General features: G+C 37.5%; 8 protein-coding genes across 8 annotated transcripts; 5 read left to right on the top strand and 3 right to left on the bottom strand.

The window, feature by feature from the left end:
- Positions 1 to 1,273: 1,273 nt before the first annotated feature.
- On the bottom strand, positions 1,274 to 3,274 carry LOC104708380 (BAG family molecular chaperone regulator 3). The gene is made up of 4 exons (XM_010424937.3): positions 2,586 to 3,274; positions 2,233 to 2,489; positions 1,987 to 2,133; positions 1,274 to 1,884 (listed from the first exon to the last, which is right to left on the bottom strand). Exons 1-4 carry the CDS (start codon positions 2,788 to 2,790, stop codon positions 1,582 to 1,584), a joined length of 912 nt encoding a protein of 303 aa, XP_010423239.1. The 5' UTR covers positions 2,791 to 3,274; the 3' UTR covers positions 1,274 to 1,581.
- A 1,048-nt stretch (positions 3,275 to 4,322) lies between these two features.
- On the bottom strand, positions 4,323 to 5,813 carry LOC104708379 (uncharacterized). The gene is made up of 4 exons (XM_010424936.2): positions 5,379 to 5,813; positions 4,973 to 5,106; positions 4,578 to 4,686; positions 4,323 to 4,358 (listed from the first exon to the last, which is right to left on the bottom strand). Exons 1-4 carry the CDS (start codon positions 5,811 to 5,813, stop codon positions 4,323 to 4,325), a joined length of 714 nt encoding a protein of 237 aa, XP_010423238.1.
- Positions 5,814 to 6,287: 474 nt separating this feature from the next.
- Positions 6,288 to 7,004, top strand: LOC109126053 (tapetum-specific protein A9-like). Its single transcript, XM_019229120.2, has 2 exons — positions 6,288 to 6,629; positions 6,791 to 7,004. Exons 1-2 carry the CDS (start codon positions 6,368 to 6,370, stop codon positions 6,802 to 6,804), a joined length of 276 nt encoding a protein of 91 aa, XP_019084665.1. The 5' UTR covers positions 6,288 to 6,367; the 3' UTR covers positions 6,805 to 7,004.
- Positions 7,005 to 7,281: 277 nt separating this feature from the next.
- On the top strand, positions 7,282 to 9,579 carry LOC104708378 (protein IQ-DOMAIN 24). The gene is made up of 2 exons (XM_010424935.3): positions 7,282 to 7,811; positions 8,603 to 9,579. The coding sequence occupies exons 1-2, from the start codon at positions 7,449 to 7,451 to the stop codon at positions 9,437 to 9,439; spliced, it is 1,200 nt and encodes a 399-aa protein (XP_010423237.2). The 5' UTR covers positions 7,282 to 7,448; the 3' UTR covers positions 9,440 to 9,579.
- Positions 9,580 to 9,653: 74 nt separating this feature from the next.
- LOC104708377 (RHOMBOID-like protein 3) lies at positions 9,654 to 11,627 on the bottom strand. Its single transcript, XM_010424934.3, has 5 exons — positions 10,970 to 11,627; positions 10,628 to 10,791; positions 10,369 to 10,532; positions 10,035 to 10,285; positions 9,654 to 9,945 (listed from the first exon to the last, which is right to left on the bottom strand). Exons 1-5 carry the CDS (start codon positions 11,317 to 11,319, stop codon positions 9,831 to 9,833), a joined length of 1,044 nt encoding a protein of 347 aa, XP_010423236.1. The 5' UTR covers positions 11,320 to 11,627; the 3' UTR covers positions 9,654 to 9,830.
- Positions 11,628 to 14,498: 2,871 nt separating this feature from the next.
- On the top strand, positions 14,499 to 17,242 carry LOC104708376 (homeobox-leucine zipper protein HDG1-like). Its single transcript, XM_010424933.2, has 7 exons — positions 14,499 to 14,700; positions 15,041 to 15,556; positions 15,640 to 15,714; positions 15,797 to 16,006; positions 16,080 to 16,239; positions 16,338 to 16,705; positions 16,798 to 17,242. The coding sequence occupies exons 2-7, from the start codon at positions 15,056 to 15,058 to the stop codon at positions 17,113 to 17,115; spliced, it is 1,632 nt and encodes a 543-aa protein (XP_010423235.1). The 5' UTR covers positions 14,499 to 14,700; positions 15,041 to 15,055; the 3' UTR covers positions 17,116 to 17,242.
- A 276-nt stretch (positions 17,243 to 17,518) lies between these two features.
- Positions 17,519 to 20,596, top strand: LOC104708375 (E3 ubiquitin-protein ligase XBAT33). Its single transcript, XM_010424932.3, has 10 exons — positions 17,519 to 18,021; positions 18,117 to 18,176; positions 18,387 to 18,458; positions 18,555 to 18,724; positions 18,819 to 18,979; positions 19,087 to 19,145; positions 19,240 to 19,286; positions 19,383 to 19,526; positions 19,623 to 19,711; positions 19,800 to 20,596. Exons 1-10 carry the CDS (start codon positions 17,845 to 17,847, stop codon positions 20,363 to 20,365), a joined length of 1,545 nt encoding a protein of 514 aa, XP_010423234.1. The 5' UTR covers positions 17,519 to 17,844; the 3' UTR covers positions 20,366 to 20,596.
- Positions 20,597 to 22,120: 1,524 nt separating this feature from the next.
- Positions 22,121 to 26,140, top strand: LOC104708374 (leucine-rich repeat receptor protein kinase EMS1). Its single transcript, XM_087463475.1, has one exon. The coding sequence runs from the start codon at positions 22,337 to 22,339 to the stop codon at positions 25,994 to 25,996; it is 3,660 nt and encodes a 1,219-aa protein (XP_087319601.1). The 5' UTR covers positions 22,121 to 22,336; the 3' UTR covers positions 25,997 to 26,140.
- Positions 26,141 to 27,713: the final 1,573 nt, after the last annotated feature.

The raw sequence follows: 27,713 nt of genomic DNA, 5'->3' as shown, positions 1-27,713 counted from the left end.
TTACTATAAAGGCGTAATCATATATCAAGACCTTAAAATTCTGTATAAAATGTTATGTTGGCTTTCCAAATAATAATAACAAGATTGACTACATCTAAATCATTTCCTTAATGAACTTTTTTGTACTTTGCCTTTTCTCATGTCAATGGACCATTGGAGGATTAGGTTTTTGTTACCTAAACATGTTCGTTTTTTTTTTCTCTCTCTCTCCCTCGTTCTACTTTGTAGCCTTAGCAGGAAGCAATGAATATAATTTTTGGTCACCAGAAGTTACCAATTCCCCAAGAAACATATTCAATGTTATGATTGGCATGTGTTACCAACATGCCTGCTTTGTTTTCTTTGTTTTTTTTTTCATTTCTTTCATCGCGTTGCCTTGATTATATGGTTGACTACTTAATTTGATGCATAACAAAAGAGGAACCAACCAAACAAATGCCAACAAAAAAAAAAAAAAAAAAAAAACAAACGGAGCAGTTAGCTAATTTAATCATCGAATCCTGATATGACAAAAACATTTTTCTCAAATAAAATTGTTTGAAATGATAAAACTAATTTATACAAACCTATAAATATGTCTGCTCTGTTGTGGATGGATCACAAGTCACAACCACCGTTATTTCACTTTTTTTTTGTTTTTTTGGAAAAAAAATGATAATCGTAATTCGTAAATGATAACACGCACGTATATGATGTATTCACCACTGATTCACATCTCCAATCAAAATTCAAAACCTATGTCTTCGTTATCATTAACTAGATTTTGACGATTTGTACATTTAATTAAAACACATAATTAGCTCAATTTTTGATTACATGTGATTACTCGGGGAATTAAATATTTTTAAACAAAATTAAGCTAAATTGTTTAAATATCAAGAAAAGGATTCTTATTGGTAAAACATTCATTGATCTCAAAACTATTTTGCATTGTGATTTCTTGTAAATAAACAAAAGAAGAAAGAAAACAAATCTATGATAAAACCATAACACTTTATGAGTTTTATATCTGATAAACAAATAAACAAATTTTGATAATCAACAATGTCTATGGTGAAGAGAAATAACTATAGAAATACTTTGGTAAATTCAGTAATTTTACCCGCAACTAGTATGAAATCTTGACCGACAATATCTAACTACCGGAAACATTCACTAATAAAACTAATACTTTGGTTCTTCAATGTTTTTTTTTTTTTTTTTTTTTGTGTATGTTCAGTTTGTATGCCAAGATGATGTAAACTGTTACTTAAAAACAATGCAATGAGTGCAATGATAAAATAACTGTTGCATCTTTTTTTTTTATTGTAATAGTAAAGAAAATCCAAATCTTTAGGTATTACAATGATAGTAATTGTTTGAAACTCCCCTGTTATTTGTGAATTGACTTAAAGGGGGGAGACCAAACAAAAGATATTCTAAACAAAGCCTCAAAAAAAATAGCCAAGATCAAATCACAAATCATACACACCCCAATCCAATGGAGATGAAAAACAAGACAAATCACAATATGAAATCGGATTTTAAAAGAAAGAAAGAAAAAGAAAGAAAAAAACATATTTATCGTGTATGTATGGTAGCTTAATCGAAGAATTCCCATTTGTATCTTGGAGGGACCGGTTTAACAGTTTCAGCCGACTTTGCCGCCGATGCGGAATCAAACATCTCCCATTTGTTAGTTCCAATCCCCGGAGTACCTGATGAGGAGGCATTGGAATTCCTAGGCTCCTCCTCTTCCTCTTCGTCCACAAACGATAGCAAATCGCGTTGCTTAAATTGCGTTTGCGGTTTGTGACGGACCGACTTATTGATCTCAACTTTTTTGGTAGAGTTTTTGACTTTCAATACGTCAAGTGCCTCAACATACTTCTGAACTCTTTGCACCTATCCAAAATCCAAATCATAAAAACACACATATTAAAACTAACCAATTAAAAAAATTAGGGTTATGTAATCATATCTGTATATATATATATATATATAAACCTGCATCTTTCTCTTCAATTTCACATCTCCATCACCCATTATTGCATCAAGTCTCAACAACTGATTCATTAACATCTCTATCAGATTCACAAGACTCTTCTCCTCAACCTTCCCTCCTTTATTAATCACTGTCTCAAACGCCGACACCTAAATATCGCAAAAAAGAATTGGAATCTTGAGAAACAGAGTCGTATCGTCTCGTCGTAATATTAAAAACAAAAAAAGAAAAGAAAAGCATAGATATACCTGGCCGGCGAGCCTGTCGACTTCTAAACTAATATCAGAGATGGATTTAGAAGCTTTTTCAATGGCGGCGTTTTTTCTTTTCTCAAGGAGACGTTTCTCCTGAGAAATTGGATCTTCTTTAACAACAAGCTTTGAACGATCTTTAACTCCGCAAAGATCAAGAAACATCTTCGAGTCTCTCTCTTTGTCTTTGTACAGAACCTTCATGTCTTCGTGGTGAAGTCCCACCTGGTCAGACAACATCTTCTTCAACTCTCCTGTTTCAACCAACAAAACACAATTAAATGCCGAACTCGAAAAAAAAAAAAAAAAAGCACAAATATTTGGATTGTGTGTGGTGGGTTTGGGTTTACCAAAGGTAGATTGGGAATTGATGTTGATCTCGTGATAAACCGACGCGTATTTGACCCGGACACGAATGACACGTGGCAATTCGGAGTTCTGATCCGTCCGACGTTGAACAACCATTCCTCCAGGTCGGTACTCCCACTCATTACCACTACTTACACCGCCACCGCTTACGGATGTCGGCGACGATCCTGTCTTCATCTTCATCATATTCTTTTGACAAGATTCTTTGCTTCTTCTTCTTCTTCTACTAACTCTCGTCTTTGATCAAAAAAGAGATCGATCTCACATGTTATAAAGAATCTAAAATGTAGAAGAGAGAGAGAGAGAGAGAGAGAGAGAGGTGATGAATATGATTTCTGAACACGATCAAGAAGATGAAGAAAGAAGGAAGAAGAAGAATAAAGAAACGTCTGAACAAAGTGAAGTAAATGTTTTTTTTTTTCTTGCAACTCTTCTTATAAAAAAAAAAGAAAACAAATCATAAATAATAAAATAAAAGAGTGACAGCTAATGGTATTGTTGTTATGTCTCATCATCAGTAATCACACATATATATTATATGTTTTTTTTTATATATATACGATTCCCACATTTTTTTCTTTGTATTATTAATTTTTTTTCTCCCAATGTTCTGTATCAGTTTGGTTGTCTCTATTCTAAATACAGATAATCCATCTGTGTCAATGTCAATGAGAAAAATCAAACATATTGTTGTTACTGATTATATAGTTTATTTTTTTCTACACCACATTAGTATAAGTGCAAAAAAAACGATCACTATCACAAATTACTAGACAATGTATCATGGGTCATAATTTGCTTATATGTGAAGTATATAGTAAAATTTGGCGTTTACTCAACAGCTTATTTTTTTCTTTAGGAAGTTTTGTAAATCCATTGGCTCTCTTACTTTTTTTGTTATAGTTTCTCACTTAAACAGAATCTTGAAAGATCTGACACACTTCTTTCGCCCATTTACCAATTTCACACACAACCAAAGTGCAATTCTCAGTATTTGTGTGTTTAGGAGAATTTGGTGTCGTGAGAATTGGGTCAGTTACCAAATCTTATAGCTATTAAAACAGATCCTACCAAGCAGTACCATGGAAGTTTATCTCTATGTATCTTCCTCTTATTTTGTGAAAACAGTCTCTGTAGCGACAGATGGCAATTTCCATAATCCAATCCACTAGCAATCTACAACATGTGTCAGTGTGTCACTTTGTGGTGACCACATGAGTTTCAGTGTCAAGACTCCAAAACAACAGCTTACGGACAAGACATCTAGAAAAAATATTCAAAAATAAGCCAGTCAGGCCCAACTTTGTAGGACCATTTGTTTTTTCCTTTCATGTGACCTTTTTTTCTTCATAAAGTTTAATTTGACTATGGGTTTGGGCCTCTGGGGTCTGGGACAACTCTACCGAACCCACTCTGGCTGAACATGTTTCAAAGACAAGAATGGTTTAAGCTAGAGACTTGTTCGTTTCAATGACAATGGCTTCTTTACCTTTGATATGCCATGACTCCTTCATGTTTTTCTTACAAAAGTTCTCTGAAAGTTGTTTAACAATATGTAGTATATACCTTTCTTTTCTTTATTTTGACTTTATTATTTTTACATATATGTTTGGTTAAAGAGTAAATCTTAAAAAAACGTTTGAATATATGTCTATAAAATTGAGATAAAGATAATTATATAAGAGTAACTTTGTTGATCAAAGGCTTAAAAGATAATGTCATACAACCACCTCCCTTCTGCAAACGCAACAAAGCTGCAAGAATGAGGGAGATAAAAAAAAAAGGATACTACTGTTAGTAATTAGTATCATTGAAAAAAAAAATAGCAATTAAATAGGTGTTTTTTCTTTTCTATAACAAATATAAGAACTTGAATAACATTAGGAAAACTATAAAACTATAGTTCGCAATTTTGATGTTCGTAATAGAAAAGAAAAGAAAGAAAAAAAAGAAGGGAAAAGTTCGGTACTAGCCTTGCTGCTTTGGAGCCATTTACGAATGCAATCTTTGTGATATTTGTGAGTACAGGGTAGAATAGTTATTTTCTCTCCAACAGCAAAATCTAAGTGGCATACCATACACCTGTATTGATTTTTTCCCCACTCGTGTTGTTAAATTTTTAACAGCATCTATGTAATTAAAACTGTATTAATTTTTACACTAGCCTATCTTTTTTTTTTACCTCACGCGTGGCGTGGTTATTTTTTTCTCAACTTACACGGGTTTTTTCCAAATTTTTTAAAAAGCTAAACTACAGATTTAGTGTGGGTGAAAATATAATAAGGCTATGTAATTTTGGAATCAGAATAACATGTATGTTTAATGGAAACAACAAATATAAAGAAGGGAAATTAAGATAGTAATTTACTGTTTATCTTCGATAGAAGGTTTAAACTTGATGGTAGATAATTGAGAAATTTGTCTCTCTGTTAATAATCCTTCACCTACATTTACTGTTTCACCTCCTCCACCTATGTTTACCCTTTCACGCTCTTGTATTCGCTGGTTTAAATTACAGAAAAATAACTCAACAAAATATAATTGGATATAACGGTAAGAATGAATATTAAATTTTCAGGCGAGAAAAAGATACGGAAAAATATAATATTCTTACATCGATTGGATATTCGTTTGGTTGATCCCCAAATCGTTCTGCAAACGTATATTAAAGGTTAACTTAACCGTGATAATTAGACTTAACCGGGTTTTGGTTCAGTCTACTCTAGTGGACGAATTGATCAAAAATAATCATAGTTTTATAATTGAAAAACAACTAAAAGGATTGAATTAGATGATAGACCTGAAAGTGAATGTGGATAAGCGTTAAAGGGCATCGGTGTATGTATTGGTCTCGAACTTGGTCCTGGTACGAACAACCGTCTTAGCATCGAGACTAGCCACCATATCAAACATTTCCAGCATAGCCAATGTCGAGTGTTAGGTTGGTTTTGAAACTGACGATGATGAACAGAACGAGAAATGTCTTGTTGTGAAGAATAATAGTGTTCCGATGAGATGGGATTATAATAATGGGTAGAGATTATAGGTTGGTTTTGAAGGTGATAATTAATCATAGGAGAATTGTCTACAGGCACTGGATAATCATCGACTCTACCACGTTCTCTGTGGTACTCCTCGAGTCTCTTGGTGATTTCATCAGCTTCGCCGAACAAGTATTGGTATCCACTAGAACTTTGTGAATCTCCCATCTTGCTATAGTATTCGGGAAATAGATATTCTCTTCACTAATTTTGTTGCGTGGCATGACTTTTTATAATGTATCATTCTATTTCGTTATATTATTGTCGTGTTTGAGTCTCTTAATTAGAGCATGTAAATATGTTTCAATGAAATATGCGAGAAAGGAATTAAGTACACGTACGTAATAAAATATATTACGTAATAACTCCTGTTGATCTATTAAGTATTAACCACTAATTAAGCATTATATTCACTATTTTGAGACCTTGTGCCCTGGTATATGAATGATAAATTAGTGTAATATCTTAAATAATCTGTAAAAGAAACTCACACCATCACAAAGTTTGTTATTCTCCCCTACCTTTTAGTATTTTTTTTAATCATGGAAAACTTGTGAAGTAACTAGTTCAAGATCACATAAAGCATCACTTCACTTCATAATCGAATTGTTCTCGGAGCTGAAAACTTATACATGTTTCTATTCTATAATATAGATGAAATCCACATATCCAGAAGTTAATCAAAAACACAATAAGAAATAATAATATATCATCTTAAGAGAATGGTATCTCTCAAGTTCCTTGCAGCTATTCTCGTTGTCATGTTTCTGGCCACCGGACCTACGGTTCGAGCCCAACATTGCAGAGACGAGCTGAGCAATGTGCAAGTTTGTGCGCCACTGCTTCTGCCCGGTGCAGTCAGTCCGGCACCAAACTCAAATTGCTGTGCTGCCCTCCAAGCAACCAACAAAGACTGTATCTGCAACGCTCTTCGAGCAGCCACCACACTTACCTCTCTTTGTAACCTCCCCTCTTTTGATTGTGGTACGATGATTCATCGATTGAACCATTTTCATTAGATTATAATTCCATCTAAACATATTTGAATGAATAATAGATTTGTAAATTGATTAGTTAGTCTATAGTCTTTGTTTGTTGTTTGTCATTGTAATATTTTGGGACAATTGTGTTTGTGAACTGTGTAGGTATAAGTGCTTAGTTCAGCAACGGTCAGTTCCGAGGATTTGGGGAGTTCGGTCTGCAAAAGACAAGACGAATAAAAATAAAGAATAATGAGAAATACACTATTTGAAATTTGATGTTTTGTTTTGAATTTGGTCTGTTGTTCGGTTTAAATATCGTTTTCACCATTATTACAGATATTTTCTATAATTGGCATCATTATAAGTCTTGCTTTTATTCCAGGCGTGTTAGTTATACATATGCAACTTCAGGCATACCTCAATTCAAATTTCAAAAGTAAAAAACTACCAAAAAATTCAGAAATAATTATTCACATCCACAAAATTTAAAATGTTGGTTTGATGCAACCAAAACCAAACGAGAGAATTAGTTTGGAGTGGACCGGAGCCATAGAACCAGTAATTGACTTTGGAGTTTGGATCAAAATATGTCCTATCGTAACAACGCGTGTGAATGAGCTTAAAAAGGTCCGTGTAACCAACGCGCATGACCTAAGGTCACTCTAGTCTATATAATGCAACATTACACAACGCTCACTTTGGCTTCTTCTCCATTCCCATTTGTCTTTTTATAATACTTAACAAAACAAAAACAAAAAAAACCACAGCCGTTGAAACTTCCGAGAAAAGTTCAGTTCAGGTAATGAAGTGACTAGTGAGTATGGGTTTCTTCGGAAGACTGTTTGGGAGCAAGAAGCAAGAAAAATCAGCACCGAACAGACGAAGATGGAGCTTCGCTACTACTAAATCCTCACATCCGGCGAATGAATCGTCTTCTCATCCAAGCAAAAGACGTGGGGATGGAGACAGCTTAGACGCCGATAAGCATGCGATAGCCGTCGCGGCTGCTACAGCTGCGGTGGCTGAGGCAGCTCTCGCTGCTGCTCGTGCGGCGGCGGAAGTCGTGAGACTCACCAATGGCGGTAGAAACTCCTCGGCGACTCAAACATGTCGGAGTAATCGTCGGTGGACTCAAGATTATCGAGCGGCGTTGAAGATTCAATCCGCTTTTCGTGGCTACTTGGTTAGTTAAATTTTTACTTACTTCTTTAAATTTAATCTTTTAAACTCAACTTTTTAATCTTTAATTCTGTTTTTTGAAATAAAAACAAAAACAAAAAACAATTTTATTGAGCCAAGTGTGGAACTAGCTAGCTGTCTGATGTTGATTTTTCTACTTAACCCCAAACTGAAATATTTATTGAAAATAGAAACAATGAGTATAATTTGTATTGTTTGTATTGGTCCCCGGGAATAAGACTATGAAAGGAGACAAATGAATGAATAAATGAAACCAAAGAAAACTTGTTAGATACCGATACGATTCTCTACCGACACTATTTAATGGTCTATATACACAAATTCTCTGTTTGGTCCCAGAAAATAGGCATATTCATCATCTCAAACCAAAATCTTACCTAACCTGATTTAGCTTTAGGGCTTATTTCTATACTAGTGTGTAAGTGTAATAATAAGAAGGGAGTCAAGTTGTTTCCTTTTTCCTTTTTTCTTTAATCCCTTTTTTAGTATAGTTTCTGAAAAGTCCTAAATGTATTTTACTGCAAAAGTGAAACTACAGATGGGTTTTAAAGCTTTGTTGAGCTTTAAAGTTGCAACCATTATTATTAATTTTTTTTTTCTTTCAATAAATTGACTGTTAGATAGGTTTGTAGTTGATTCTCTCTAATTGCTTCGGATATAAGCAAATTAGGTTTGAACCATTCAGAAGAAATTGATATTAGTTGGGAAACTATGTATAATGTTACTTTGTGGGTTGGATTAGGTGTGTAATAAAAAAATGTTTTGTTAATTCAGGCGAGGAGGGCGTTGAGAGCATTGAAGGCGTTAGTGAAGCTTCAAGCATTAGTGAAGGGACACATAGTAAGGAAACAAACGGCTGATATGCTGCGTCGGATGCAAACACTGGTTCGGCTCCAAGCTCGAGCTCGAGCGTCCCGTTCTTCACACGTCTCTGACTCATTCCACTCGTCAACATCAATGGTCCCATCATCTTCCCCACAATCTTTACACGCACGACGCCTTTCAGAGGCTGAATACAGCAAAGTCATTGCCATGGACCACTACCGTTCACCGATGGGTTCGAGCCGGTTATTAGACCAATGGAGGACAGATGAAACTTTATGGAACGCACCACAGTACAATGAAGATGATGACAAGATCCTAGAAGTCGACACTTGGAAGCCTCACGCAAGGGAGTCACCAAGGAAAAAAGGATCCCTTATGGCTCCAACAAGTGTGGAGAGCAGTCCACAGTTAAGGTCTAGAACAGGAAGCAGCAGTGGTGGTTCAAGGAGAAAAACTCCCTTCACGCCTAGGAGAAGCGAGTACGAGTACTACTCTGGGTATCACCCTAACTACATGGCTAACACTGAGTCTTACAGAGCAAAAGTCCGGTCACAAAGCGCACCAAGACAGAGGCTACAAGAGTTAACTTCAGAGAGTGGCTACAAGAGGTCTATACAGGGACAGTACTATTACTACACAGCAGCTGCAGAGCGATCTTTTGATCAGCGTTCGGATAACGGGATCTCGGGTTACAGAGGAGTTTCTGATGGGTTAGATCGAAACCAAAGTGAGAAATCGAAGATGTATTCTTCGTTTTTCAGTTCTAATCCTCTTTACTTTCAATAGTCTCGAAAGGATGAAAAAATGAGTGGAATGTGTAAAACTTAGATTTGGACACACGAGTACAGTACAGACAGACAGTGATCAATCTGTGTTTTGTATTTGCATTTGACTAGATCCAACGGTACAGAACTCGTAACAACAAAGCTATAGGGTCCACACTTGTCTGATATAACAAAACGTCAATAATTTGAAGTGATGTCAAGTCAAGACGTGGGAATCACCACTTAAAGCAATGAAATTGATTGATAATAACCCTTCCTATTAAACAAACTATTTCCCTCTCTTTTGTTTTCCGGTAAAAAGCTTCACAAAGTCACACACACATAAGAATGAAATTGATAAACGTTGTACCTATATATGCATTTACAAAGTAAAAACATGTTGCTTTTACTTATCAGATATCATCACAGCTCCATCTTGAGGTGGGAACACAGCGCAGGTAACGGCACCAACGGCAGTGATCATTGCCGTTTTCTCCTCGGAATAGCATCATCAGCGTCACCACGAACCTGCACAAAACCCCACAACATTTACTATCGTTGAACATTTGGGATATAAGACTGAAATAAAATGACAGAGTGAAAGCAGCCAAGTTTACCAAGCAATCAATAGAGCGAGAGATAGGAGACACAATAGGTATTGGTAAGGCTTGTACTTGTATCTCAGAGGTGTGCCTTGTGGCATATGCTCTCTTGCTAACCACTTGAACTGCGGACGAGCCAACAGAATGAAACCGAGGAGAAACCCCGTAAGAAATCCACCCACATGTGCAAAATTATCAACATGAGGCAGAATCCCAATTGCCAAGTTTATCAATATGACAAACACAAGCGTCAAGAGTGCAGCAATCTGCACCCAAAAAACCAAATTCAATTAACCTTATTTATTCAGACCATGAACCAACACGATGAATTTATTTTTGTAACTTTCACCTTGTTGGAGTAGATAGTCCAGTTGGTGAAAAGTTCAGAAAGCATTGAGCCAAGGAGGCCAAAAAGAGCACCAGAAGCTCCAACAGAGATACTGTTTCTGATAAACAACGAGGACAGTATACTCCCTCCGATTCCTGATAACACGTATATAACTCCGATTCTAACTGCAAGCAAAATTACGGAACCAAGATTCAGGATTCCTCTAACAACAAAAGAAGTAACATAAACTTGAACCAAGATCAAACAAGAGAATGCATACCGAAACCAAACTGCTGCTCGAGGCGAATGCCAATGAATACAAGGCTTAGCATATTAGCTGCAAGATGAATAACACCGGCGTGTAACCATATACATGTAAGAAGACGCCAGCCTTCCTTCTTCTCCACAACTTTGCTCCACTCAAGTGCTCCTAACTTCTCCAATCTTCATGTATATATCAATCAAAAACATAATCAATAAAAGTTCTAATCCAGTCCCTAAATCAATGATTCCTCCTAGGATGACATAGTAACCGACAGAAACAGAACATAAAAAAAAAAAAACGTAATTTTCACAAAACCCTCCTAGGATTGGGAATATGAAAGAAAGAAAAGAAACGTACGTGTGAGAAGAGGGACCAAAGAGAGGATTACTACGGAGAGGCTCGAAGGAGAGTCTCCCAAGGAAATCGGCGACACAGTGGCCACGTAGACGGTGAGACTCGAAATGCTTAGGACAGTTATTAACGAACATAGCAACAACGAAGAGCGCCACGTTAGCCGCAACGAACACAGGGACAAGCCACGACGTCCACTGCGACGACAACGCGTTGTCGCCAAATTCAGCAGACGACGAAGATAAAGCTACAGGCATAGGCGGTGGTCCGATTCGATTCCGATCACCGCCTCTGCTTCCGATCCCTCTATCCTTCGCCGACATTCGATTCTCCAGATCATCATCTACGACAGCCATTATTATTAGTGATCTCTCTCTCTTTCTCCTCTCTTCTCTCTGTAATTTTGTTTTTGATTAGAAGAGGCGGGTAAGGAGGTTAAGGAAGAAAGAGAGAAGAGTTAAAAAAAAAAATTAAAAAAACATTTAATTTGAGAGAGTGGGTGAGAGAAGTGGGTTTACTATTAACTAATTAAATAATTACACGTGTTAAAATGTATATTACGTCATACACGTTTCTTTGTGGTACGTGTGTTTCTGGTTTATTTGCACACTGTATCGTAACTGATCTAATAACGTGCGCTGGATTCCCCAAATTGCCTTTTTTCACGCTAATGCTGTGATGTCTGACATCTTTAATAGTATGAGTTTGAAACTGGATTTGCTACCAAATTGCAGTTATACATATATAGAGACATTACTTGTTGGCGTGACATTTGAAAAGAGACCATACAAAGTATTCTGATCCAAGGAATCTACGAGGTTAGGCTCATAACCTTTTAATAATTTAAAAAAACAAATACTTTAGTCCATAAAAAAAAAAAAAAAAAAAAAAAAACTGTTGAAAACAAAATTAAGGACACAAATCAAGAACTAAATACACTGCAAACATAACTATTTAGCGCCTAATTAAAGTCCTCGCTTCACCGGTTTTAGTCCTGAGCCAGCTCAACCTGTTGCACATGAGTAGAATTCCTCTAAAGTTAGGGAATATAACCATACCAGTTATGTGTAGCTTATGATAGGATAAGTGTCTTTTTATTTATGCAAACCAAGTGATATCAATTAGAAGGGGATCTAAACCGGACCCGACACATGAGTTTTAAGAGATTGCTTAGCTAACGCATCAACATCTCGGTTACAACTTGGAGCAACGAAAGAAAACTTAATTTGCTTGAAAGGAGCGAATAGATTGAGCATTTCAAAGATTATTCCATGAAGCTCCTTAGGCGGACTCTCCGATTGTATGAGTTTCAATTAATTGTTTATAATCTGAACCGACATAAATGTTTTGGAAACCTAGTGTGATACCCCGGTTTCAGAGACTTGCGGAGAGGTTTAAAAGAATTGATTTGACCACCTATATCACCAAAGTACACTTATCTTTTCGGTCAAGGGTCCTGAGAGAACTCCAGAGTTAAGCGTGCTTATGCTAGAGTAGTGTCAAGATGGATGACCTTTCGGGAAGTGACTGTCGGAACTGTGCGAGTGAAGACAAAACACAAGAAAAGATCATGTGGTGATGTGTAGGGACGGTAACAAGTCTTTAAAGCCTCCCGAACATAGCAAACCGGCCGTCGGATAGAGAGTGACTCACGGGCCTAGTAAGAGGACGCGAGGCCCTTCCTTGGACTGGAATTGGACATGGGATCCATTAAGAGGTGGCAGTCGAGGCGTTACAAGTAGTATCAGAGCCGAAACCAGACGAGAGTGGAGTCGAGTGGGCTCACACCGTCAGGGGGTGACGGTCTTGGTGCGCAACGAGGACGTTATGATCTGTTAGTGGGGGTGAATTGTGACACCCCAGTTTCAGAGACTTGCGGAGAGGTTTAAAAGTATTTATTTGGTCACCTATGTCACCAAAGTGCACTTATCTTTTCGGTCAAGGGTCCTGAGAGAACTCATGAGTTAAGCGTGCTTATGCTAAAGTAGTCTCAGGATGGGTGACCTTCCGCGAAGTGACTGTCAGAACTGTACGAGTGAGGACAAAACACAGGGAAAGATCATGTGGTGATTTGTAGGGACAGTAACAAGTCTTTAAAGTCTCCCGAACATAGCAAACCGGTCGTCGGATAAAGATGGGCTCACGGGCCTAGTGAGAGGACGTGAAGCCCATTAAGCAAGATGGGTCTATGGACTGGGATTGGACATATGCCCATTAATAAATGACAGTCGGGGCGTTACACCTAGGTTGTGGGCTTCTTGCAGGGCTGGGAGCATGGTTGTTGCCTCTCCGATTAGCGGTGACCGGATCCACTGAGAAGTAGTTGATCCTTTGCAGCGTTGTTGGATGAGAGCTATCGTTTGGAAGACGTGTAAAGGACACAAAGTCGGAAGGGATGACCTTCTACCAAACTCTATTGCTAGATTCGTCTTGCCTTTCTGTCTAATACATAATTGATGTTTCAAATGCATTCCCAATAATCAATCATACTATATGTCTTAGTACATTAACTATTATTTATCAACATAAAAAATATACTCATTAAATAAGTTATTATTAAAATGCTTTTCTCTCTCTTTTCTCTCTAAAATCTTTCAGAGAGAGAAAGCTCTGTTTTATACTTTCCGGCAATTGTTCTCGTCGGTTTTTTGTCTCCGGCTAAGTCCGGTTTTGCCTTTCTCGCCTAAGTGCGAGATGTACTTAGCTTTTGTGGCTATCTTTTTTAGTTTTTTTTCTTTTTTTTTTCTCCTTTTGCAGATTCCGTTAAACCTCTCTTATCGATAAAAGAGGCAAAAGCTGAGGAGTGGATTCAGAGTTTCTGGATCTTCTGATTGCTCGATCTCATTCTTGAAGAGAGTAAATCCTCATACCATATATTGGCTTTGGATGATGGTTTCTCCTTGGGTTTGTGAATCCTGATGAGTGGAATTCGTGGCTGGTGAAGAACAAATTAGGAGAGCGAAGTTTTGCAACTAATTTGACAATCTCATCTTCTCGCGTCTTCCGGAGTTAATGGATCTGAAGATTTTAAAGCCTCTGTTTCTCCATACTCAGAAGAAAACTGCAAAAAGGATTTGGTGAACTTCGGAGTAAAGCTGAAATCTACTGGAACTTTGTGGTGAAAAGGAGTGATTTTCTCATCGGAATTTTTTCAGGTCATCGGATTTTCAGCTTCGGTGGAAAGACGATGTTGACTGTTGAGTCGGTCATGTTCCACCACACCTTTGCGCTTTAACACGTGTCTACCACGTGTCCCACTCTAGACCTAGCTTCTTTTTGCTGTATCATTTGTATGGGTTTACGTTTGGGCTTTATATTTTGGTTATTGGACTCCGAAAATTCACATTGTATCTCTCTTGTAATATGCCCTTGTTTGGTTAATCAATGAAAATAGATAGCCGACAAAAAAAAAAAAAATACTATTATTACTTCGCTTATATATATTTAAGATTAAAATAATCATTAAATAGAAAAAGAAAATTTTGATAAGGAATCTAGTTTCGCCATAAATATTGATGAACATTTGTCTTTGTTTAGTCTAAAAAATATGAATCTCGTGAAGGTATCATTTAATAAAGATAATAAGAACCGTAACCGTTCAAACTTAGTGTGTATTAGCTTTATCTTATATATATATATATATGTACTGGTTTCAGTGAAAACTCCATCCCTCAGAAACTAACCGAGAATTCAGATCTACAAATTCATCTTCTGAGGAGTTCTGTAAAATCATCAAGGTATATACAATTTTTGATAATCTTTGACTAAAATTTCATATCTTTTCAAAAGGTTTTCTGATTGTTACAAACAATTTTTACTCAACTATTATGATCCACTGATTAGATATTTGCCATGCTAGGCAAAATCAAATAATGAATTTCATGCATTACGCTTTTTTATCTTGGCTACTATAGATGCTTCGTATAGCACAACAATATGATGTTTACATTTTTTGATAGAACAAAATGACATAACAATATGATGTTTACATATTTTAGAATTTTGTTGGTTGTAAGAAAGGAAAAAAGGAAAAACTTGTTGTTTGACTAATTTATTCTCTTCCTCTGACTATAATAGATTCAAAGGTTAAACATGTATCGACATCATCAAACGAGGATTTTTCTACAGCAACAAAACGATTTGCTGAGAAGAGAAAACGAAACTATGGTTCATGCATTGTCCACTCCATATACATCTAGTTGCATATCTTGTAGTGGACCCATCGTTTCAACCGAAGAAACTGAGCTGTGGTTGGAGAATGCTCTTCTTCGGTCAGAGATTGATACACTGACTTGTTTTATAAGGAAATTAAATTCGTTCATAAACCTATATCCTGTGGTTGGTGTATCTTTGACGAAATGGCATTACGCAGTGGTGGCTATGACGTCACTGTCGCTTAAAGAAGTCGTTTCTCTTGCGAGGCAAGGGAATCCAATGTGGACATGCAACGACAGACTCAATCTTGACGAGTACTACTCTAATTTTTTTCCTTGGTATGCCAGAAACGCACCTGGGTTTGTACATGAGGCCTCAAGAGCTTATGCAATGGTCCCCTTTGATGCTTCATTGCTTGTGGAAAATCTTACGAACCATGTAAGTGTGACAAGCTATATATATAAAATCATAATAATATACAATTCCTTTTCTTTTCTTTATCATATTGTTTGTATAATTAGGTAAGTTGGCAAAAAATCTTCCCATCAATCATCGCAGATGTGTCTTTGGAATCACATAACCGAGTCTTTCAAATGGTACAAAACATTTACTTTTTTTTTTTTAAAATAATTTCTGGAATTTACAATTAATGATCTTTTTTAATCTTTATAATTGTAGATTAATGTGAATTTTATGCAACAAATCTCTCCTTTAATTCAAACTCGGAATGTGAAACTTCTTCGGCGTTCAATGCGTATAGAAAATAATACATGGGTTATCGTAGATATCTCTATGTATTTTAGCTCATATGCACGACATTCACGCCCCGATTTTATGAGATTTCCTTCTGGATATCTTGTCGAGCATATAACCCACGGTATCTCCAAGGTATATTCAGTTTCAATCGAGTTTAGTTATATATGTGATGGTAGCTATAATTTGATTCGATTATCATATGTAGGTAACCGTTCTCGACCATTGGGTCTATCAGGAAGAAGAAGTCGTAAACAATTTCAGTTCAAATTCAAGATTTGGTGCACATAGATGGCTTGCCGCTCTTCAAAGGCATTGCTACAACACTTGGTCTATTTCGATTTCTTCAATCGGTCACCAAATTCAAAGTAGTAAAACAAGATTTTTTTTTTCTCTTTTTTTTTCTGCTCAACTATTTTAGTTTGGTTTCATACTAACCATGTGTTTACTGCTGGACCTTGTGTAGTATGTGGCCCAATCTGTCATACCAATTTGCTTAACCTATCTACATGGATGGTTTCCATATTTTGTACCGGAGTTTGCGGGACAACAAGACAAAAGTGGAAGCCCCTCAGTACAATTGGATTTTCGGTTAATAACATAAGAATGTTCACCAGGGAAAGTCGAGACATGAATCGGATCCCTTGGGGGTTTGTTAGCGCTACTGGTATGGCTAGAATGCAAGTTACCCAAGAAATCCTTTTTAGATTGATTAACCGTGCGAAAAAACAATATATATGGGAACATCTAGCATCTGTTACAGATATGAAAGAATTAATTTGTATCAAAAGATGTCCTAATCCAGGGAATGAAGTTTCTGTTTTCTGCATTGAGGTACGTAGCTAATTAATTTCATATGATTTAATTATATTGTTTGGATTTTAATCATTTGTTTTATAAACATAATTTACTTAATTATATTGCAGTGCAATGGTCCTAAAGAATGGTATTTGATTCAAGAAACATACTATGAGGCCTCAGGAGCAATGATCATCTACGCTTGCATAGAAGCACCATGTTTTACAGCTATAATAAACGGTGAAGATTTTTCCGGCGTCGAAATTTTGCCGTTCGGATTCACGATAATACCAAATGGATTACGAGAAAGTTTCTTGTCGGCTGCATGTCAGGTAAAGATCAATCAAACCATTCTCACAGATACAGATAAGGTGATGGAGTTTATGAGGAATACGATTGGTGATACTCTAGAAAATGTCCAAAATATCCGTTACGTCGACCCCTAAAAGCTTCATAGGCTTCTAACGTTCCTTGTTGTTGTTGTTGTTGTTGTTTTATTTGAACTTTGTTTCTATGAACCGTATTTTACCTAGCTTTTAAAAGATAACAAATAAATGGTGACCATTTCGATTACAGTTTGATATATTTTCACATGTTGTTAATGGATCCAAATGGTACGAATATCCTAGATCATATAAAACAGTCTTTATATGACACCAATTTAATACATACCTAGCTTCATATTTCTTCTTTATATGGTTTGTTTAAGAAGAACAAGTAAACCTTATGATTTAATCCGAAAACAAAACACAAAAAAATGAAGAAAAGCCAAACTTGAAGATGAATCACAAAAAGACGCCACGTGAGATGAGTGGGACAAGTGAAAGTGGAGATTTAGGGGGTAAAATTGTAAATTAAGGTTTATGTTTCGCCTGCATCTTCCCTTGTCTTTCTTTTTTGTCTCCTTACAGACAAAACTAGAGAGAGAGAGAGAGAGAGAGAGAGAGAGAGAGAAAGAGAATTCGCGTGCTGTTTCAGTAATTCAATATATATTTAAATTATCAAAATCCCAGATTCTTTCTTCTCTGTATCTTTCCACGACGGTTGACCTAATTTAATCGTCACATCCAATTGTAATTTTGAGTCTTTAGAAAGAGAGATTTGATTCACATCTGTTGAAAAAGAAGATAGATAGATTGAGAGAGACAAACAAAAAAAAAAAAAACAAAAAACAAATGGGGAATTCATTTGGGTGTTCGGCGTCCGGCGAGAGATTGGTGTCGGCGGCGAGAGATGGGGATTTCGTGGAAGCGAAGATGCTTCTTGATTGTAACCCTTGTCTCGCCAAGTATTCTACTTTCGGTGGTCTCAATTCTCCTTTGCATTTCGCTGCTGCTAAAGGCCATAACGAGGTCCCCTTTCTTTTTCATCAATTTCTTGTGATGATTGCTTCTTTTGTTTTTTTTTTTTAATGTAAAGTTTTCGTTTTTATCTGTTGTGATGTTAGATCGTCGGGCTGTTGCTCGAGAATGGAGCTGATGTGAATTCCAGAAATTATTGCGGCCAGGTATTCGAGATTCAGCCTAGATTCATGGATTCAAGTTCGATTCTTTCGATTAGAATTTGATTTAGAGATTTGTATCAATAGTGAGATGTGAAATCTTTGGCTAAGTTTAGAGCTACTAACACAAGTCTATGGTCAACAATTCGAGTCCTACACTGAAATCCTGTAAAAGCTAGGAATATGCTAAGTTAGTTACTAAATCTGTTTTTTCAGACGGCATTGATGCAAGCTTGTAGATACGGACATTGGGAAGTTGTGCAAACTCTTCTGCTTTTCCGATGCAATGTGAGTTTGTTTTTTTTACTCACTAGCTAGTTGAAAAGACAACTATACGATTTGTTTGTCTCTTAATGTCGTCTTATGAATCTTTCTTTTGTCAAGGTTACTAGAGCTGATTATTTAGCTGGAAGAACAGCGCTTCATTTCGCTGCTGTGAATGGTCATGCCAGATGTATTAGACTTGTCTTGGCTGACTTTGTACCTAGCGATAAATTTAACTCTCTTCCCGAGTCTGGTGTAGTGGTCACTCCGAAAAACAAATCCGAGCAAAGGTTCTTTGTTTTTGAATCGGTCTTCTATGTTTGCAAGGTTTTTTAATTGATTATATAGTTAGCTATAACGATAATAGTTTGTTTCATGGTGCAGCGCATTGTCTAAATTTGTTAATAAGGCGGCTGATGGTGGAATTACAGCTCTTCACATGGCTGCCTTGAATGGTTTATTTGACTGTGTGCAGCTTTTGCTTGATCTCGAAGCGAATGTTTCCGCTGTGACTTTTCATTATGGAACATCTATGGATATGATAGGTCTCAGCTCTCTATCCGCCATTTTTTATCTTCCTGACTAAAGGATTATATTTATAATGCTCCCAAAGATGACAATCTTGGTCTTAAACTCTTAATTGCTGTTTCAGGTGCAGGAAGCACTCCGTTGCACTATGCCGCTTGTGGTGGGAATCTGAAATGTTGTCAGGTAAGAACAATACTACTAAGTTTAATTCCTTTTGTTTTGGTATTTTGGATACAAAGAGTTATGAGAATCTCCATTATTTTTTGTTTCTCAATAGATTCTTCTTGCAAGAGGTGCAAGAAAGATGACATTGAACTGCAACGGGTAAGTTATTCCATCACAATCTTTTAATGTTCTATTTCATGTTATTTTACGGTAGTTAGAATGAAAACTTTCCTCCTTTTCAAAAAATGTTTGTAGGTGGCTACCTATTGACATAGCACGCATGTGGAGTCGTCATTGGTTAGAACCGTTACTTTCGCCAATTTCGGATGTCGTCATTCCAACGTTTCCTCATTCTAACTACTTATCATTGCCCCTTTTGAGTATACTCAACATCGCAAGGTAATGAAAGAAACCAACATCTAAGTGTTTAGGACAAAACTCTGGCCTCAAATATGACTCAGGTGATTTCTCTTCTTGTTGACTATTTACTTGCAGAGAGTTCGGGTTGCAGTCTGCAACCATCGCAGATGAGGTCGATATATGTGCGGTTTGCCTTGAAAGAACATGCACAGTTGCTGCTGAAGGTTCGGTTTAATTTTTTTTTGTCAATTACACTTTTAGAGATGTTTATTAATAATGTCTTTTAAAAGGTTGCGGGGTTTTGTGTTTCAGGTTGTGAGCATCAGCTATGTGTGAGATGTGCGTTATACCTTTGCTCTTCGAGTAATGTTCCCTCGGTGACAGTTGACCCACCGGGGTCAATCCCTTGCCCTCTTTGTAGACACGGGATTGTGTCGTTTAAACGGCTCCCAAGCTCCCAAACCAGAGAAATGAAGTTACCAATCTCACTCGGGTTCTGTGCACCGTGTATGCTTCACACGGGAGACACAACAGATCAATCATCACCAACATGCCCAACAACAGAACAGCGTAGCAGTAAGACCAGGGCAGCCTCGGTTTCATCTGATATGTTCTGTCCTGTAACATGTAGCCCATTCCCTTCAGTGAACATTCCAATGTGCACCTGCAACGAAGGAACATGTCCAAACTTTGAGACACATGGGACAGAGAGACATAGCGAAGAACACGACGAAACTTCTCCTTCAAGAACAGCAAGTGAGCAGGAGAAGATAGAAGAAGGGCAAAGGCTTGGGAAGACAACAACTTGTTCAAGCATGTTCTGGGGAAGAAGAAGCTGCAGCAGAGAGAACCAATGCAACTCCGAGATCAATGCATGACTTGATCACATAAACATTATTTCTATGTACAGAGAGAGAGAGAGAGAGAGAGAGAGAGAACCTATGTCTCAATCATTTCTTACTTTTAAAAATGGGATGAGCCACACAGTCTTCTTCTTAGGTTTGTTTTGATTATTGGTGAGATGCTACAGTTATTAAATTATGGTGGAAAGATTTGTAATTATCACCATAATAGTTGGGTCAGTTTGCAAAATCTTTGTATTTTTATCATTGGACTCATCTGTTGTTGAAGTATAATTTTCAACCCAAGAAAAAGAAAGTCAAACAACACTATAAAAAGAGTAATACTGATAATAATTACAAAACTTAATGGCTTCCCTATAGCTGTTCTTACTTCTTGTTGTATGAGAAAAAATCTGACCACACAAGTCCACCGTCCACGTCCGTTTCTCCTCTGCTACATAACTTAAATACTCATATTACTTTTGTTATTTCTTAAATCAAATTGAGAAAAAAGAAAGAAGAAAAAAAATCAAATGAAAACGAAAGTATTACTCAATTTAATCGGACCCAAAGTGGTTTGGTTTCAGTGAAAGCGCCCATTTCAAGAACATTCCCAAATTCGGCTTTGCTACTTGGAAATCTTTCATTATCTGTAGCAGAGGTCGTCTCCACGAGATTAATTTCAATTACATTTTTAAAGTTATTTATTAACTTATTGTATTATGTCATGATCTATATATAATTCTCTATAGCAGCTGCACTTTTTGTTTCTGACCATGTGGTCTGTTTGTGTTCAAGCCGTAGTAATAAATCAACTGGAAGTTATGTGTAACTCAGTGGTCCACTAACCTACTAATCAACCATTTTCACACAATTGGTACAAGTGTGTTTTAATGTCCTTCTAAAAAGTAGTATTTTGACAATGAAAGTATTGTTTTTTTGTTCAAAACATACAAATAAAATTTAATTAGAGTAATAATCTAATCAGGTTAAGTATTATTTTGTATAATGTGTTCAGAAAATGGAAACAGATCCCAAAGGGGAAAAAAGCTAATACATACCCAAAAGGGAAAGAAGACATGTGGGAACTCTCTGCTACTCTTTCTTCTTCTCCCCTTTTATATTCTTTTGGACCACCATTTAGAAAAAAAAAATTTTTAATTCTAACCACTTCTTTCATAACACCAAAAACAAATTTACATGAAAAGAAAAAAAAACTTAAAAGAAACATGCATAATTTGTGTGTAAGAATGTTGACTGTCCAAAATTTCTTCTCTTTTGCAATGTAAACAAGGAGAAAACAAACCAGTCAATAATGTTAAGATAATTCAAGACTTATTTATTAGTACAGTACTATACTACTATCAAGTAAATGCAACAATTTCCCAAACATAAAAACGAAAAAAAGAAACCTAAAACTACTAGCCGTGTAAGTGAGTAGATAATAAAAGTGGTTTATTAATTGAAGCCTCTTTATATATTTTTTCCTTATATATACTATCACATTAATTGACCAGCCAAAACATAGTTTGAAAAATTACAATGTAACCACACAATTTTTGAATATTTACAGAAAAAGCCAGTCAGCTTTAATCTGGTACACAGTAGTTGCGATATTCAGCAGATTCGAGCCGTACTCTCTCTCAAGTCTGACTCTGACCCACCATGCCTGATCCTTCACCAATCTCTATTTTTTCTCTAACAATTCACGCAAACATAAAAAAAAAATTGAAAAATACTAATAACAACTGTAGTATGAAAAAGTAAAAAAATTAAATTGCCGTTACGAACTTTAAAAACAATGGTCTTACGTCACGTGAGCTTCGTGCTTCTCTTTCTCTCTCTCTCTTCATCTTCTTCATCTTCTTCATCTTCATCTTTATCGCGCCTAAACAAAAAAACCCTTCCTTTTCTCTTTAATGGCGTGATTTATCTTCTCCCCCCCCCAACTCTTGTAAAAATCGAGTCTTTTTTCTCAAAACAGTCTCTTTCATTCCTTCTATAACCATGGCGATTCTTCCCGCCTTGTTCCTCTTTCTCTTCTTCTCTGTTTCGGCCGGTTCCGCCATTGTTGATCTAAGCTCAGAAACGATTTCTCTCATCTCCTTCAAGCTCTCACTCGAAAACCCATCTCGTCTTTCTTCATGGAACGTTTCGTCTCCCTCGTCGTCGTCTCACTGTGATTGGGAAGGCGTCACGTGTTTGTTTGGAAGAGTCTACTCGCTCTCTCTGCCTTCAATGTCTCTTAAAGGCCATCTCTTTCCTCCTCTCTTCTCCCTCCCGTCTCTCTCCGTCCTTGACCTTTCGGGAAACTCACTCTCCGGTCAGATTCCGAAGGAGATTTCGAGTTTGAAGAATCTTAAAGCGCTTTGTCTAGCTAGAAACCACTTCTCCGGGAAGATTCCGCCTGAAATTGGGGAAATGAAACAGCTTCAAACCCTAGACCTCTCTGGAAACTCACTCACGGGACTCCTCCCGAGTCAACTCAGCGAGTTACCTCAGCTCCTCTACCTTGACCTAAGTGACAACCACTTCTCAGGTTCGCTTTCTCCCTCCTTCTTCCTCGGCTTCCCTGCTCTGTCTTCACTCGACGTCTCCAACAACTCACTCTCCGGCAAAATCCCACCAGAGATTGGGAAATTGAGTAACCTCTCCGATCTTTACATGGGACTCAACTCGTTTTCCGGTCTAATCCCACCGGAGATTGGTAACATCTCGTTGCTGAAGAACTTTGTTGCGCCTTCTTGCTTCTTCAAAGGGCCGTTACCAAACGAGATATCGAAGCTGAAACACTTGGCAAAGCTCGACCTTTCTTACAACCCACTCAAGTCTTCAATCCCTAAATCATTCGGAGAGTTGCAGAATCTGAGTATACTGAATCTTGTCTCCGCTGACCTTAACGGAATGATCCCATCAGAGCTTGGTAATTGTAAAAGCCTCAAGACACTGATGCTTTCTTTCAATTCTCTCTCTGGTTCTTTGCCGTTGGAGCTTTCGGAGATTCCTCTGTTGACGTTTTCTGCTGAAAGGAATCAGCTTTCGGGTTCATTGCCTTCTTGGATCGGCAAATGGAAGGAACTGGACTCACTTCTCTTGGCTAACAATCGGTTTACAGGACAAATCCCTCCTGAGATTGAAGATTGTCCAATGTTAAAGCATCTCAGTCTAGCTAGCAACTTGTTAACTGGTTCGATTCCTAAGGAGCTTTGTGGTTCAGGTTCGTTGGAGGAGATTGATCTCTCTGGGAATCTTCTTTCAGGAACAATTGAGGAGGTCTTCCTTGGATGTTCATCTCTTATAGAGTTGGTTCTTACCAATAACAAGATCAATGGCTCTATACCTGAGGATCTTTCAAAGCTTCCATTGATGGCACTTGACTTGGATTCCAACAACTTCACAGGAGAAATCCCAACGAGTCTGTGGACGTCAACGGACTTGATGGAGTTCTCAGCGTCTTATAACCGTCTACAAGGTTCTTTGCCTGCAGAGATTGGCAATGCAGCTTCACTGACGCGGCTAGTTCTCAGTGATAACCAGTTACAAGGTGAAATCCCAAGAGAGATTGGAAAGCTTGCATCTTTGTCTGTCCTGAATCTGAATTCAAACAAGCTTCAAGGAAAGATACCAAACGAGCTTGGTGACTGTACTTCTTTGACTACATTGGATCTTGGCAACAACAATCTTCAAGGACAGATTCCAGACAGAATTACTGGTCTTGCTCAGCTTCAATGCCTGGTTCTCTCTTACAACAATCTCTCGGGGTCGATTCCATCAAAACCGTCTTCTTATTTCCACCAGACTGACATGCCTGATCTGAGCTTTCTTCAGCACCATGGGGTGTTTGATCTCTCCTTCAACCGATTGACTGGTCCTATACCAGAAGAGCTTGGTGACTGTGTTGTAGTGGTGGAGATTTTACTGAGCAACAACCATCTCTCCGGAGTAATCCCAGCTTCACTCTCTCGTTTGACCAACCTTACAATTCTGGATGTATCTGGAAATGCCCTTACCGGCTCCATTCCAGAGGAGATGGGCCACTCTCCTAAGTTGCAGGGATTAAACTTGGCGAATAATCAGCTCAATGGCCATATACCGGAAAGCTTTGGCCTTTTAGGTAGCTTGGTGAAGCTAAACTTGACCAAGAACCAGCTGGATGGATCGGTTCCTGCTTCTCTTGGGAACTTGAAAGAGGTTACACACATGGACTTGAGTATTAACAAGCTAAGTGGTGAGCTTCCATCAGCACTGTCTCAGATGCTCAAACTTGTAGGCCTTTACATTGAACAGAACAGGTTCACTGGAGAAATCCCTTCAGATCTTGGTAACCTTACGCAGCTTGAGTACTTTGATGCTTCTGAGAACTGGTTATCTGGAGAGATACCAACAAAGATCTGTGGATTGCCTAATCTGGTGTTCTTGAATCTAGCCAAGAATCATCTGGGAGGAGAGGTGCCCAGAGATGGTGTTTGCCAGGATCCTTCCAAGGCATTGCTTTCAGGGAACAAAGAGTTGTGTGGCAGAGTGATTGGATCAGATTGCAAGATCGATGGAACTAAGTTGATGAGTGCTTGGGGACTTGCAGGGATCATTCTTGGGGGTATGATCATCATCTGTGTGTTTGTTTTCTCTCTGTGCAAATGGGTTATGATAAAGAGAGTGAAGCATAGAGATGATCCAGAGGGAATGGAGGAAAGCAGGTTAAAAGGTTTTGTTGATCAAAATCTCTATTTCTTAAGCGGAAGCAGATCAAGAGAACCATTAAGCATCAATGTGGCCATGTTCGAGCAGCCACTTCTCAAGGTGAGTCTGGGAGATATTGTGGAGGGAACAGATCACTTCTGTAAGAAGAACATTATAGGAGACGGTGGTTTTGGGACAGTTTATAAAGCTTGCTTACCCGGTGGGAAAACAGTAGCGGTCAAGAAGCTAAGCGAAGCCAAGACTCAGGGAAACCGTGAATTCATGGCAGAAATGGAGACTATAGGGAAAGTGAAGCATCCTAATCTGGTGTCTTTGCTTGGATATTGCTCTTTCAGTGAAGAGAAGCTTCTTGTGTATGAGTACATGGTAAATGGGAGCTTGGACCACTGGTTAAGGAACCAAACTGGGATACTAGAGGTACTAGACTGGTCCAAACGTCTCAAAATCGCAGTTGGAGCAGCAAGAGGGCTAGCATTCCTACACCATGGCTTTATCCCTCACATCATACACAGGGATATCAAAGCAAGCAACATCCTGTTGGACGGTGACTTTGAACCTAAGGTTGCAGATTTTGGGTTGGCTAGACTGATCAGCGCGTGTGAGACTCACGTGAGCACAGTAATCGCAGGGACGTTTGGGTACATTCCACCAGAATACGGTCAAAGCGCAAGAGCCACAACCAAGGGTGACGTGTACAGTTTCGGGGTGATTTTGTTGGAGCTGGTCACAGGGAAAGAGCCTACTGGTCCAGACTTTAAAGAGAGTGAAGGCGGGAACTTGGTTGGTTGGGTGATTCAAAAGATAAACAAAGGGAAAGCGGTGGATGTTCTAGATCCTCTGGTTGTGTCGGTGGCTGTGAGACACTCAATGCTTCGTCTGCTTCAGATCGCTGTGCTCTGTCTTGCAGAAACGCCAGCTAATCGCCCAACCATGCTTGATGTGTTGAAGGCCCTCAAGGAAATATAAAGCTGTAACCCTAAATCTTGTTGTTGTTTCATGTGTTTCGTGTTGTTTAAGTCACTGCGAGTGCTAACCAAAAAAAAAGTGAGTGTAGGGGTTTGTAATGTTAATGTAACTCTGAATATCAGAAAACCAGACCTTTTTTTTTAATCCCTTATTAGTGTCAAAACACTCAAATTGACAGAATTGCCCTATTGCGTTAAAAATTACATTGTCGAGAATATTTTTTTTAAAGAAAAAAATCAAATTGTAAGAGGGAAAAATTGAAGGGGTTGGATTGTAGCTGTTTGATGTCAAGTCAATATCAAGAAACACAGTATGGTCAGTAAAAAATAATTATTGAAAAAAATCTTTAGTCCAAACTTCTGGCTTTATATTTACAGTCACTCCCACTTCTTTTATTCTCTCTAGTCCAAAACTTCTGACTACATACAAAAATATCTCCACAACTTGCTCAGTTTCACTGTTTTGTTTGTTCTGTCACCAAACGGGTTCATGTCATTAATTATATAAATTAAAGGATCCTAAAAAAAACAGTTTACATAACGGAGCTCGTATAAACGAATTGATAACTACATTATTTTTGTTGAAAAAAATAGAAAATTATTAGCCATTTTGATATTGCAAAGCGTTAACTAGCCGATCAGTTGATTATGGTTCCTCTTCTGCAGTTCACCATGTAACAGAGTTCTATTAGTGTTAGATAAACTTTCTCGTCTATCAAAATTAGTGAAAGGGTTTGTTTTCTCCAATTAACTACAAAAAACATAGTAAAAAAAGGTCAAGTAAGAAAAAGTCTCGGTAGTCAGGTCGTAGACTTTGTCTCCTAACCATTTAGGTTATCTTCCACAGATTAAGAGCATTTATTGCACTGACCTTAACTCGATATGTTATGCCTGTATATCAATCAAAACAACTAGTGGGTTTATGTGTTATAACGGGCCAGGCCTATTTAATGTGAGACATCACGGGTCTATTTACCCAGCCAATGGCTTAAGTACGTAATCATAATTATAGATTAATTGATTAATAATTACTTGTAAATATTTTTATGTTTTTTTTGTAAACCGTATCGGCTGTCCGGTCAGCTTCGGTAGAAACGCACCAAAGTGCTTCAAAGTAGATTTCTCTCCGAAGGATCACCATAATGTATGTCCCGAATTTGTAATGTTTTCCGACTAATGTCAAAGGGTAGTCAGGCTGCATGTATTTCTGACTACCATGTAAACCAATTGGACTAAGGCCCAACTGACAGACTTTCCACACAACTACGATTTTTGTTTTCAGGATGAATCAAACCTAGGTTAGTTCTTTTTAATCTTTCCCCAATTCTCCCTTACCATTGGACCAAAAGACGTATGTTGCACAAAAAATATACATACTTAGTTTGTTATATTTGTATTTTGATATTTTGTACCTAATTGTAAACAAAGTATATGTTGGCTACTAATACAAATAAAACAAACGAAGTGTATTTGATGAATTAAATATACAGGCGTAATGTGATTAGTGAATAAGTAGAGTCGTCATCAGTAGACCGACGGAAATCTATAGAGACAACGACCTCTATGGGAGACCCGCATGGACCATGTGAATAAGTCAATAACTAATGCATAATTGCAACACACTAACACTAATTAGTGATGATTATTATATCATTCAGTGATACATCTTAAATTAGTTTTTTTTTTTTTTTTTTTTTTTTTTTTTTGTGCTATAATAT

Source organism: Camelina sativa, chromosome 8 (genome assembly GCF_030686135.1).
Source record: "Camelina sativa cultivar CO46 ecotype springtype chromosome 8, ASM3068613v1".
Taxonomy (NCBI): domain Eukaryota; kingdom Viridiplantae; phylum Streptophyta; class Magnoliopsida; order Brassicales; family Brassicaceae; genus Camelina; species Camelina sativa.
Note: the sequence above shows the minus strand (reverse complement) of the source record. Positions and strands in the feature narration are given on the sequence as shown.